At 32.5% G+C, this 14802-nt stretch overlaps 1 protein-coding gene across 1 annotated transcript; it reads left to right on the top strand.

The window, feature by feature from the left end:
- The first annotated feature begins 75 nt into the window (after positions 1-75).
- LOC133182602 (gamma-aminobutyric acid receptor subunit pi-like) lies at positions 76-14382 on the top strand. The gene is made up of 8 exons (XM_061317449.1): positions 76-228; positions 6723-6816; positions 6902-6960; positions 7942-8165; positions 12604-12686; positions 12992-13114; positions 13484-13845; positions 13928-14382. Exons 1-8 carry the CDS (start codon positions 76-78, stop codon positions 14192-14194), a joined length of 1365 nt encoding a protein of 454 aa, XP_061173433.1. The 3' UTR covers positions 14195-14382.
- Positions 14383-14802: the final 420 nt, after the last annotated feature.

The raw sequence follows: 14802 nt of genomic DNA, 5'->3' as shown, positions 1-14802 counted from the left end.
CAGCATCTCTGGACACCGATTCTTATATTCTTAACATTACGTCGCTTCATTGCACGCCGAGGTCAAGTTGTCAAGATGCGATCAGACAATGGTACCAACTTCGTAGGAGCTGAGCGGGAGATAAAGAGTGCTATCAATGAATGGAATGTGTCTCAGATAGAAGATTCTATGCTACAGAGGAATATCGAATGGAAATTTAATCCACCTGCAGGATCTCATTATGGAGGAGTATGAGATCCGTCAGAAAAGTCATAAATAGCGTACTGAGAGAACAAGTTTTGGATGACGAAGGACTTCATACCTTGATGTGTGAGATCGAGTCTATTCTTAATAGACGACCCATTACCAGATGTTCAGATCAACATGGGGACATAGAGACCTTAACACCAAACCACTTACTCTTAATGAAAACAAAACCAAACTTTCCTCCTGGCACCTTTGTGAAAGAACATAACTATTGTAGACGACGCTGGAAGCAAATTCAATACATGGCAATTTTTTTTCTGGAAACGCTGGACACGTGAATATTTACCGTTACTTCAAGAGAGACAGAAATGGTTTGAAGAGAAAAGAAACTTGAAAGTGGGTGATGTCGTTCTGGTTGTCGATTTTAATGCTCCGAGAAATTCGTATCCCATGTGAATCATTCAAGAAACTTTACCAGATGACAAGGATTTGGTGCGTCAAGTGAGAGTTAAAACTTCTACGAACAATCTAATCCGTCCTGTAGATAAATTGTGACTTATCCTAGAAACAGATTAATTCTGTAGATTTGTGGACTCTGTTAGGATAATTTTGGATCTTGTGTATATTTTATGCAGGTATCATGATTTGACAACATTTTGTGCTGTGTATTATAAAAAAAAAATTGTCATAGATTTTTTATCAAAACGTTGTCTTATAATATTGTTTTGAATGGACTTTTGTGGGAGTAATTGTGTCACTATGTTCCACAATTAGGGGGCTGGGTTGTAATAGCCATTTATTGATGTTCGAATTTTTGCGCCACTATGTCAGTGTATTACGTCACTGATTTTTTAGTACACATATTTTTCTTGAGTACTGCACGAGCAGTGACATTAGCTGGAAAGCTGTTGTACAGTTTCAACGTTCTCTGGTCTGTACTGAACTCAATGTATCTCTGGAAATGTGGAGAAATTACTTATCCGTAAATCGTATGAACATATGATATGTCAGTTGGAGGAATGTCATTCGTATGATCCTGTGTTGTCAATCGTATGACGTATGATTGTATGGTGCCAATCGTATGATGTGAATGCAGGAGTTGATGATAATAAAGACATACGCATTTACAAGAATTTCTCTTCTCTGGGCATTGAGCAGTACAATATTTAAAGCCATTGCAAAAATTAGTCGTAAACAATGCCAATTACTTTCAATATTGTTATTATTATATCTATTATAAGCAATTGCCATCGATATTTTTTATTAAAAATGCGATTGTTAATTTCTATCAATATGCTTATACATGTACTCGAATATTATCATGTCATTTTTATTTCTTCTCCAATGCTCAAAATAAAGATCATAATCAAAAATTTTAACATTTCGAAGTATGTTCACAACTTACATATTTTTCATTGTCATGACATATTTAACAAGTGTTTAATCAGATTTTAGTTGTCAATTAAAATCTTTGTTCATTGTCAAGATTTTTTATGTCGTATATCATTTAATTTTTTTTTAGGTTTCTTACAATTCTCTCAGCTGAATCTTTGCATATTTTTCAAAGTTCGATGAATTTTAGAAGAGAATAATGCCGATTAAAATTTTCATAAGTTTTCTCAATAATTTTTTCAATTACTTTTCTTAGTATCCCATAAAAATTTTCTTTAAAATACTAGTATTAAAATATTTTGATCGTATATGGTTGTAAAAACTTTAACAGAAAACGTCCATGTTACTTTGGATTTACCGGCGGGTTTAGACCCTGCAGCCCCCCCCCCCCCCCCGAATTCAAGCCGAGTGATCATCTCGGACATTTGGCTGTCAGAGGTCAGAGAGGCCCGAGAGGTTGCGATGGCTGCTTGGTATAAACAGATCATAGGTAGCGCTTTGACGAAGCTTCCGGTTGCGAAAGATTTTGGTTACATGCCATAAACAGATGATAAGGCATTTAGCGAATACGCTGACCGCTTAAAATGTGGTAGAAAAATATACATCATAGCCAGTCAATTTTATTTCAATAAACACGGGGCTGCCCGCTGCAAAATAGGACACAAAACCCGTGGTTTGCGATGGTGCAAAGTTAAGTGATGATAGACGGTTTCTAAAAATCTATAGATAACCATAATATGCTGAGTCAGCTTATATGCTTATCTCCGCGTATTATAACAGTAATCCATTACTCAACATGTTCATTATCAAACAACGGAAAAGATGACTCATTCTCTCTCGTTCATTTTTCTGTTGCTTAATAAACAAATGAGTTGAGTAGAAGCTTTGACAATATATTAGGAGAGAAAAGGCAAGTCTTGTATCTTTCCTTATTTTACTGTATACCGCCAAAATATGGTTGAAATATTGCCGACTCGGCCTAAAACAATCTATTGTATAAAAATTGCTTGATTGAGCAAAATCTGCTGCCCAATCCATTTATAATTGAATCAATAAATTGCGTGCATTATTTTAATGTATATATTAGTTTATTTATTGATCTGAAATATGAAGAGGGACGCAGTATTTCAAATGAAATGATCTTCCTCTATGAGGAAAATATGTTGCTATTCAACTATGAAATGTAAAGCGCCTAGCTATTAAACATACTATGGTCGATAATGAAGAGGTTCGTGACCGCTTACAGCAAGAGGAAGTCAAATTTACTATCTATCTTTGTACCTAAATATATAGATATACGATATAGTATTTGTAGTCATCAAAAAGAACACCCCACTCTGTGTTTACCTTTTAAAATAGGTACAAAGGGTATTTATATTTATACTGATGAAATAAAAGTATGTACCAACTGGCCTCTTATGAAGAGGTGTCCAAAGGTTAAGATGTCACTCTTTGACGGTCATAAATCCCGACAAATAGCTGACCATAACCGAAAAGAATGCGGAAAAATCAAAACAAGGTCAGACTAGGGTTGTTTATTCAGCATAAAATTTCGATACGATACATATAACATCTATGTGTGTTTTGATTTTTGTTTTATCCAACTCGTTGAAATGGTGCATATTCGCTTGGCAAGTGAATATACACCATTCAACTCGTTGGACTAAGCAAATATCAAATCACAAAATATAGATATCCTCTATTTAGAGCTCATAATTTGCTACATGTATAATTATATCAAAGAGAACATATCAAGAAGAGTCAAATAGTCATTTTTTCAAAAAATATAAACATTTATTTTTTAAAAATATTTTTGAATGTGTAAAATCTTCAAGAGACATGTAACACATAAAAAAATCAATAGTATTAATGGCCTCGGGCAAACAGTTTTGATCACGGGTCTGACAAAACACATTTTGCTTTTAAAGACAGTCAAGAAATGTATAAAATTACCCACCCCACCCCCTTCCCCCAAAAATCATTATAGCAATTGAAACAATGGAAGCAATGCAGATCATAGCTAAATGACAACATCATTAGGTATTGCAGAAAATTATCCACTAACATTTTTGACCACGGTAGTCAGGGATGGGGTAATCGTAATCGAGTAATCGAAATCGATTGTAATGATTACTTTTTTTCAAGTAATCGACAGTAATCTGTAATCGAAGAGAATTTCGATTACTTGTAATCGTAATTTAATCGATTACAGCTAAAATTTTCAATGTAATTATAATTACTTTTTCGATTACTTTCGATTACTTTATACATAAATGGATGTTATTTTGGAGAATTATTTCCAGCTAGTCACACATAAATATCAAATATAAACCAGCTGGTGTAATGTTTATATTTCCTAACTTTTATTATTTTAAGTTTAATAATGTCCTTAATAAAATTTGCATTATAGACCTTCTGGTCTAGTATTAAATAATTCAGAAGTGTATTTCAACCATTTATTAATAAAATATACAGATTTTTCATCTGACCCACTGTCCTCTTGCTGCATATATCCTTTTTCATATTGCAAATGTTGAAAAACTTTGTCTTGTATTAGAAAATAAAAATTATAAATAGCAAAAACAGATTTAAGTGCTGTATTAAATATAAATAATTTGGTAAGAACACTACATTGTACTCCAAAAAAAAAAAAAGAAGAAGATGGAAATACTTATTCATATCTGAAAAGGATTTAAAAACTTCAAACTTGTGTTTTAGTAACTTTAAAATTTGCAAAATCATTCTCATGTTTTCATTCAAAATTGTAAGGTTGCTTTTATATCAGTGAGAGGTTATATAAGTGTCTGTAAGAGAGGGAGTAAGTGTCACTGTGTTTGCTTATCTTGGCTAATTAATTGACAGAGACATCCCTGATTTGCAGATAATGAGGTGTAAACTGTGAACTACCTAGTGTTTAACTTTCATTCCATTGAAGACAAACAATATTATTAAAACAATTAAAAGCTCTCAAAACACTTATTTCAATACAGAATGAAATTGTGCTATTAGTTTAATTACTTAAGACACATTTCATTTACATGTTTATTACGAAGAGTTCTAATTTAATTACTTATTGGAAAAAGACACGTACAGGAATGTTTAATGTGTATTGTCAACATACAGACAGCCCAAATACTTCTTATGAAGTAATTCACAATAAAATATTAAATAATATTGCAACAAGTCAATAAATATGGAGGTTCAGATCCAAGGTTGAAAGGAATAATTAATTCCTTGGCATATTTTATTGTAGGAATCATTTCTCCACCTTCCATGGTAGAGAATCCCTCATTTGGGCATTTAGTGAGAATGCTAGGTCTAAAATATGAAACTAAACCAGAAAAAAACCTAAAAAGAATCTGAAATGAAACTGCAGGAACACATCAAACTTCAGTGGATAACATCAACATATATACCATTAAAATATTGCTTTGATATTTGAAGGGATAAAAACTTGAAAGTAATCGATTATTAATCGATTACATCTTCCAAAGTAATCGATTACAATCGATTACAGGACAAAAATGAGTGTAATCGATTATTAATCGATTACACAAAATTTCATTGAATAATCGATTATTAATCGATTACATTTGTCAGTAATCGTGCCCATCCCTGACGGTAGTCTAGTGATAGGGCGCTAGCTTCGTGATCGGGAGGTCCCAAGTTTAATTATCGTTCAAGGCGCTGTGTCAAACCGAAGACGTAAACATAGGTAATGACAATTTTTTTTGGTTTCTTTTTCACCAAGCGCTCGGTCCTAGAAGAGAAAGTCATGGGTCTTTCGGATGAGATCTTGAAAAATAGTCCCGTGTCACGACAGGCGTTTGCAAGATATTTAAAAAAAAAGATCCCTCGCTGCTCAAAGGCCATGAGTGCCAAGTAAGGGTCTTAATTCGAAGCTCTTCATCAGTAGGTGAAAAGTTCTTGAATGGGACATATGTTATCCTCTATAATTTTCATTTTTCAATATGATAAACAATTATAAAGATGGTACTAAGTAAAAAGTTTTATCTACTCTGTAAGCACTCCAATGGTTATTTAAGAGAATCAGTCTCCATGGACAGGTTTTGTTTTAATTTGAACATTATGTTTGTAAAAGTAGTACACCTATGTATAGCAAGTTACCAATGTTATGCAGACAAAGCATGTTCTTGATTGAAAAAGGGGTGTATAAAAAATATACTATGCTTTAATAAAATAAACGAATTATTGAAATTGTATAGGTATTTTCCAAAGCAAATTTTCAGGAAAATATTGGCTAGAGCTTAAAGAACAGAGAACATCTGGCGATTTTAAAAAGAAGAAGATGAAGATAATATATGAAAATAAATTTAATTTTAGAATTTAATCATAACGATTGACTGGCCGCTAATGTGTTACATACTATGTTATTGTGTATTACATTAAAAATGTCTAAATGTTAAAACTTTTCAAGCTCTGTTGCTTACATCGTCTCAAGCCCCGGTCCTGAGGAGTGTGTATACGACTCTCTCCTACAGATGATCGTACATTTTGGTCATGGCTTGCCACGATGTTGTGTTTTACTTTCAGTTTTATCAAAGCATCAGGATTCATTTGAAAAATCAAGTTCTTAAGCTTTAGCCTGCGCTGACATTTGATAGAAGTATACATAAAAATTTGAACTTCGGCAATTATCAGTAGATATCTCCCTTGACAGGTTTTACTGCATTTTGAAATATGTTTTCTCACGATAAGTGCGTGTTCAAATTTATAGAAGAAATTCTAAAATCCTGAGAAACAAATATATAACTATAATTATCTGAATTGCATGCAATAAATATATCCTCCTCGTAATAGAACAAGTATACCCGTAAAAACTTCCTCAATGTTTACCTTTTTACTGATTGGGTGATTCAAATCTTCAAGATAGACTCCTCTTTATATACCAGTATTTCTATCTTTTTTCGTCACTTCCGTGCAAGCTTGGAATGATGGTAAAGCATGTAAATTAATTCTGACTTTATGCATTTTGTATATAATGTAAAGTTACAAATTAAAATATGAAAGCTGTGTTAAGCAATTAATGAGGTAACAAAATAAAGTATCTGAATGTTCAAATATATACAATATATAAATAATTAAAAATTTGTCATAAGAAAATAATTTATTTTGCTTTTTAGGGATGCGGAATCTCAACGCCGTGTTTTATTTTGCTCACACATTGCATTCTATGTTGTCTGTGTCAGGGAATTCTACCTCCTTGGGAAGTTTCAGGTTAATTTATATTGACAATAAACTCATTGTATTCATTATTAGGATTTTTGGACAAAACTGACAATATGTTTATAATTGATTTTAGGTAATGAGACCACAGTGTTTATTTCTCTGTTTGTGACACAGTTCAGAAGCCTTATACTTGTAAGTATGAATTTAGATTCTTCATTATTTTGTTTTTTTTAGCTATAAGCTTAGAACATAAAAACATAGTTAAGAAAAATAGTGAACATTTTCAACAATGATTTTACACCATCGAGAAAAAATTATAATTGTTTATTTAGCTTCCTGAAATATTTTTTATTATTGACAAATACTGTGTATTATATATGTATATTTTAATTATTCTAATAATTACAATGTAATTGCTTTATCCTTAGATATACATAATTATACGATAATACTTGTTTTTTTTTTCTTTTATCATTTTCTTTCCACAAGGTACATGTACTTAATTTCAGGCACCCCCTACTTCAACCTCGTATTTTATCATTAACCCACTTTTACAAGAAATAGTTTGCTTCGAAATACCTTTTCCATTTCTATAATGAATCGTTCCAGACATCCTTCATTGAGCCTCTTTATTGTAAACCATTCATTAATTCCTCGAAAATTACCTCACGACAACAGAGAATATATCAACTTCTGGTTATGGTTAAAGTGTAGGGAGAAACCAGAGTCGTCTGAACTTACTCATTCTGAATGAAGTCTCTGGTTTCATCCTACACTTTAACGTACCATAACTAGAAGTTGATGTATCCTCTGTTAATCTTAAAATGTTGTTTACAATAAAGAGGCTCGACGTCTGAAATAATTCATTAGGAAAGACAAAAGTTTGTGAATTTGAACGATGCCTTGTTAAAGCAGGTCAATGATTAAATACGAGTTTGAAGTGGAGGGTGCCTGAAATTGAGTTAAGGGGGCCGACTGGGGTTTTCATTGCGCAATACTTCGCGCAGCATAGTAAAATAAATCGTATTTACTCTTTTAAAGCAACTATTTTTACATAATTCATAAAAATTAACAAATTTAGTACCTTGTGGAAAGAAAAAGTAGGGGGTGCCCTGTATGTGATGTGAAATTAAACAAAGTGATTTTTTTTCCCATAACATATGTAATGGCCAGGACGCCGACATGACCTTTGACATTCGCCAGTCGTGGAAGGATCAGCGATTTGTAAATGCTTCTCGAAATCCCAATGATTATATCTTGTACAAAGCAGAGGAATTCGAAAATCTGTGGAGACCAGACACTTACATCGCTAATGAAATGCCCAATGGACTTTTCGAAACATCATTAACTGATAACATCTATGCATACCCTAATGGAAGTCTTTACTTGACAACAAGGTAATATTCCACCAAAATTAACAATATAACTATACTGATAATCTTATCAGGACTCATACGCAAAATTTCAAGGCTTAAAAAGTAGCATCTTCAAAGCATAAAGTCGTCATGTATACCCATCTATACTACTATATAAGAATTATAAACTCGATTTTTGACTTTAATGCCGGTAAATCGGGAGAGAACTGAATTTTGGTTTGAATGATATGAACTTTGTATCTAATTGCAGTTTTTAAATCCGGAATTCTGCTTTCTCTATTAGGGTTAATCAGTTGATAATCGAGGAGAATGACGCTTAAAAGTCTGGAATTTGTATCTAGAATATTTTAATTTTACAATCTCTTCCGTTTTAGATATGTCGGACTAAAACGAAACACAACAAAGTTTGACTGACGTCGCAGGTTGACTAATAATTATAAAAAGGAACAACAAATATAAACAAGCATTCTGAGAGTATTGCATTAGCAATACTAGTCCCCTACCGGCAAGTGTAATCTGGTTCCCGTTAAGAATTGAAAATGCCATAATTCCGTCAAAAATCAATGAAGCGGGACGAAATGCAAACTTGATCTATAACTAATCAAGGTAAAGTCACAAACGAAAGATCAGTTCAATATCTGAAAGCTTTTAGAAGAAAATTGTGGAAAACCCTTAAAAATTGAAAAGGCCGTAATTCCGTCAAAAGTCAATGAAGCGGAACGAAATGCAAACTTGATCTGTAACTCATCAAGATACACTCACATACCAAAAATCAGCTCAATATCTGCAAGGGTTTAGGAAAAAAGTGCGGAAAACCAAGTGGGACAGACTGACAGAGAGACAGAGGGACAGACAGACAGACGGACGGACAGACTCAGAGGAAACCTATAGTCCCCTCCGGTTTCACCGGTAGGGGACTAATACGAAACAATGACTCAGACTGTCTAGATAGTGAAATATAACATTTCATGATAAGTTATCAGTCCTGTGTATTGAAATAAAAAGCTAAATATAACACCTTGTATTACATTTCAACAGTGAAATACTGTGATTTATTTATTGAATTTTATTTATTGAGTAAAAGTGATATTCTGTCACAATGTGAAAGGATATCAAAGTAAGTGAAAATAATTTCTGGCCTGTCATATAAGATAGCTGCAGAAGTACAGCGTTATGATTTTATATTTTAATCTTGTCCATAACGCCTTATATATTGTGCTATTTACGGCGGAAGATTTTCTGTGCACGGTTGTGGAGAATTTCTTCATTTTCCAGCATTGGTCAATCAACTACCTTCATTTCCCTAATTCCAGACATATTCCTTAACCAACCTATATTTTACCCACCTCCTAACACCTTGCAGTGGCCGATCTATTGTGGTTGTGTTAGAAAGTGCACATGGGAAATGAGACTTTAATTCTTAAATAGTTCAGTAAAATAATTCCTTAATCATAACATCTCTAAAATTATGAGAAAATATCTTTAAAAAGTTCCTTCAAACTAAGTATTAATTGTTGTTATTAGTCCCCTACCGGTGAAACCGGAGGGGACTATAGGTTTCCTCTGAGTCTGTCCGTCCGTCTGTCTGTCCGTCTGTCTGTCTGTCTGTCTGTCTGTCTGTCAGTCTGTCCCACTTGGTTTTCCGCACTTTTTTCCTAAACGCTTGCAGATATTGAGCTGATTTTTGGTATGTGAGTGTACCTTGGTGAGTTACAGATCAAGTTTGCATTTCGTTCTTCTTCATTGATTTTTGACGGAATTACGGCCTTTTCAATTTTTAAGGGTTTTCCACAATTTTCTTCTAAATGCTTTCAGATGTTGAGCTGAATTTTGGTATGTGACTTTACCTTGATTAGTTATAGATCAAGTTTGCATTTCGCCCCGCTTCATTGATTTTTGACGGAATTATGGCATTTTCAATTCTTAACGGGAACCAGATTACACTTGCCGGTAGGGGACTAGTATTGCTAATGCAATACTCTCAGAATGCTTGTTTTGTTTTGATTTCATTTTTCATCAGATAATTATTAATTCTTGATTATATAAAAAGAGTTTACAACAGATACTCCCTAACCCGGGAGTGTGTAAGATATGAACGCAAATCGTTATGATTTTCAGGATAATAAATAAGTGGTAAAAGTACATGATGAATAAATATTGAAAAGTTGTTCAACTAGTAAAATTGTTTTGAATTTTCTCTAGCTGCGAATGGCACAAGGATAATTTTTTTCTCTATATTTTGCACCGCGCCATGCAGCATAGCATACTCTGCAGAAATCATGGGCATCATCACGTGACAAAGCTCCAGGGTAGATAAGCACGTGGTTCATCTTGAGATCTGAATATACTATGTAAATAGTAATATTGATAGGCCATCATCTTCGTTTTGATGACAATAAATTCCTACCATTTATCACTGACTTTATAACATCGATGAATCAATTGGATTAACAAATGCACTTAAATTTCTCTTAATTTATTAATTTATTTATTTAGGTGGGTAAATTTTGTTTGCGGCCGCTTTGATGCCTTTCTTCAATTTTACTTGAAGTCATTTCTACAGACCAATAAACTAGTTTGTTTTGAATGTTTGTAGAAACGGCTGTAAAGGGTCAGGAGATAGATAAAATATACAGTTTGGTTAAAGGATGTGTCTAAATTTAGGGAGTGAAAGGTAGTTATTTGACCAATGCTGGAAAGTGGAGAAATTCTCCTCAGCCGTGCGCAGAAAATCTTGCGTCGTAAATTGCACTATATGTGCATTAGGGGATCTTTAGCGTTATGGTCAAAGAATATTATATAAAACCATAATGCTACAGTTCTGCAGCTAGTCATAAGATAGAGATAGTAACTAAACCATCTTGATAGAGACTAAAACTGCCATTTTCTTACCAAATATGTTGCTAAACCGACGTCTCAACCGCTCAACTATGACGTCGCAGCCTTTGACACTGTGTTAAGAAGACAGGGGCAAAGGAAAAATGTTATTAACAGAAAAATCAATGTTTTGTAGTTGAATATGGAATTTAGTTCACTCGTTAGACAGGATTTTTTTTTTATATTTTCCCTCGTGCTTCGCACTCCTGAAAAAATATATATTAAAAAAAATGCTGTCCCACTCGTGAAATAAATTCCATATCCAGCTACAAAACATTGAATATCCTCTATTTATAAAACATTGAGTTTTAATTATTGAATGTTTTATTTTATTTCAAATTTTATATTTTAGATATCAATAATTTTTTTAAATTTGGTATTCTTTATGTGATACCCTACTGATTTCAAGGGGCTATGAATTACACACTTATGAATGAGATTGCGTATGCATAGTACTTTGCAAAATTATTAAAAGAATTTTTTGATTTTTTTTAAAAAATATTCTGGTAAAACCTTGCTTTAGCCAATTCATGTAAACCGTATAGCCTCAACACTCTGGAAGGGGTGGTATAAAGCAAGTCCGGAGTACACCAGACGGACCAGACATTTTTCATAGAAGATTTTCAGGATAGAATTTTATTTCATTTAAGATTTGAATATAGAAAATATCCGTAGTGGAAACAACTGTCTTTTCATTTTTATTTGTTTCTCTCCATAAAATGTAGATTAATTTTTTTGTAAATTACAAAGGGTAAAAGGTTTTACAATAGAATAGACATACTCCCATAGGAATAACATATATTTAATTTTATAAGGCATATTAATATGCTACAAAATATTTTAAACTAGGACAAGTCGAATTTCTTTCGTTTACATATTCATTTTTAAGATCATAAGTGCGACTCCGATGAGTTTTTTGGCTTATGGACTCATGATTTTACATGTAAAACTAAATCCGTAATTTTTTCACATCTTTGCCAGTTTCACCGAAAAAGCGTATAGACATGCTGTAAATTAAGAAAATAACATTTCATTTACTTTTGTCATCTATATGTGTAAATTAAGAAATAGTCAACAGTTAGTATTGAAATGCCTGTTTTCTGTCTTCCCACATTTTTTTTTTTAAAATTAAAATATAAATTTGGGCGTTGTGACTACTTTACGTGGTATCTGTCTATAGATCTCCGACTCTCTAAGTGTTCTTTCTAAACAAGATTCTCTAGTAGAACTAATTAACAAGTTCTTTCAATATTTTATGCTCCTTGTTTTGCGTCATGAGCTGTGCTTTGTAAACATTACATAATGCAAAAACAAATAAGTGCGATTGTTTCATTTAAGACATTTAAATTTATGGTCTACCGTTTCAAGATTTAAAGAAGTGAAATATATGGTTTAATTGTTACACAATGTCAAACTTGGAAGATTGATTTGGTAACCCTTGGTAATAAGCAATAAATATCTTATCGTCAATTTTCATGATTGATTTATGAATTGTGTGTAAAAATTCGATTTGAACAATGTAGTGCAGTGCAATTGTTTGTATATGTAGTTTGTATTCCAGACGTCTCTTTTTACTTTACAGACACTCCATTGTATTTCATTGTGACGTGAAGTTGTTTGCCCTACCAATCAAAGACGAAACATGCTCCTTGTACTTTAAGAGTGGTATAGCTTGGATAAATTTTGTAAAATTTTGAAAATTCACTTTGAGATTAAAAAAAATGAAATGAAACAGATTTAAATAGAGAAAGATTTTTTAATTATGAACTCTGCTAGTACAGAGCTTTTATCGTTATTTACAGAGGAATACTAAGTAAATATTTAATAAATATTTTGATGAAATTCTTCGTGCACTTCTTTGTAAATGCACAGATAGAATTCTTTGTCGTTCTGCTCACATAGCCGTCGGTGACAATTTACACCTACAATATGTACAGGGCGATACAATCTGAAGATGAGTTTATTTTTAGCTTCGTATTCGTCCGAAAATCTGAAGTTTCTCTGGAAGCTGGTAACACCTGTTACGTATTCAAAAACCATGAAAACTTACGCAGTCACTATTAAGAGAACGGAAACCAAGTTATGTTCGCAAGGTATAATTTATTCATTGAAATACAATTGTATTGAAACGAGTTTACGTCTACACTAGTTTGCAACAATTAGAATTAAAGAAGACAACCCTGAAGCAAACACCTTTCATGAAAACCTCTGTCACAATCACTTAACGTTATAGATTTTGTTCCTTATCAAACAAATATAATCCCTACCTTATTGATTAAGGGTTATCATTTTTTTGTGTTAGGAAAAATATATAATGTCTCGTGTTTGTGATAATTGTGTAACTGAAATCAATGCATATACAATGTATATTATTTTGTGTTATCATGACAATCATTATGGCAAAAATTTCCAGTTTCAAAATCTGACAATATATATAATTTAGTGTCCTTTCTGTTTTGCAGGGGAATCAATGCCATGTCTCCATTTGATATTATATGTTCAGAGAAAATATCAGACTATGTTTGTTCAGGTATATTTACCTAGTACATGCATTGTGTTCATCACATGGTTGGGGTTTTGGATTCATCATACAGAAGTATCAGGAAGAACTCGTATCTCCACGATTTCATTGACTGCCATTATTGCAGATAGTGTTGGGACTCTTATAATGAATCCAGACCAGGTTCATATGGCTGCAGTAGAGGCATGGAATGCTGGATGCTTTATCATAATCACTCTTGCGTTTTTAGAATTTGTAATTGTTCACAATTATCACAGACGACAAATGAATAAAAAGAATTCGACAGAAGACGAAGGAATCCAGGTGTGTAAATATATACAGATTCAGAATATGTGTGTTGAAATTTTATAACAAGTAACTTATATATTTATTTGCGTATTTTCAGGGTAAATTGGAGACACAAAATAGTATCCAAAACAACTCAAAAGTCACAAGCATCAACAAAAGAAAAAAAATCTCAAAGTCCAAAGTAGCACCAGAAGTGATTCATGTGATTGATATACCTATCAATGCAGAAGATACAAAAGAAAAAAAGTCTGGCCTAGCTCCAGAAACAATAGACAGAATATCCTGCCTGCTCTACGCTCTGCTATTTATATTGTTCAATATTTATTACTGGGCTTTCTTTTTAACCGAAGCAGACAAGAAATAAAATGAAACAAAGAAGACACACATTCAATCAAAAATATAGGTTAAGGTCTGACGATAAATTTCTCGAATAAAAGTTTTTGTATTTCGTAATATACAAAAATATTGATAATAATTTTATTTATCTTCTGATTTCTAACTGTTTTCTTATATCTGAAAACATATATAAACCCAATATTTTTATATCAGCAATTCGAGTGATTTCCAAAAGATTTATATAATAATTAACATCCCTTTGACAAATGTCTGGTAATGTACCTCATTTTTTGTGAGGAAACTTGTTAAAGTAGCAATATTTCAAACACGAATTCTTTGGGAAAATTATATACATCAATGAGGACGTATCATCTGTCCTTCACATCAAAATAAACAGACGCTTCATATCAGATTATGTTAAAGAAGTTGTCATCCTTTGTACTAAAGCAGTTGTCATCATCAGTTGTATTCATGCGGATTTGATTTTATAACATTTTTTGTGTAGCAGCAAGTAAAAGATTTTTTTTATCCAATGACTTATAAAATTTTATTTCTTAACACAATGCAGGTTTTATCTCTTTATTTCTACATGGATTTTAAATTATGAGTAGTAAGTGAACACAATTTCTTGACTTC

Source organism: Saccostrea echinata, unplaced genomic scaffold (genome assembly GCF_033153115.1).
Source record: "Saccostrea echinata isolate AGI-Se365-2 ecotype Australia unplaced genomic scaffold, CSIRO_AGI_Sech_v1 ptg000009l, whole genome shotgun sequence".
Classification (NCBI taxonomy): domain Eukaryota; kingdom Metazoa; phylum Mollusca; class Bivalvia; order Ostreida; family Ostreidae; genus Saccostrea; species Saccostrea echinata.
The sequence above is the reverse complement of the archived record's forward strand: the minus strand, read 5'-3'. Positions and strand labels throughout refer to the sequence as shown.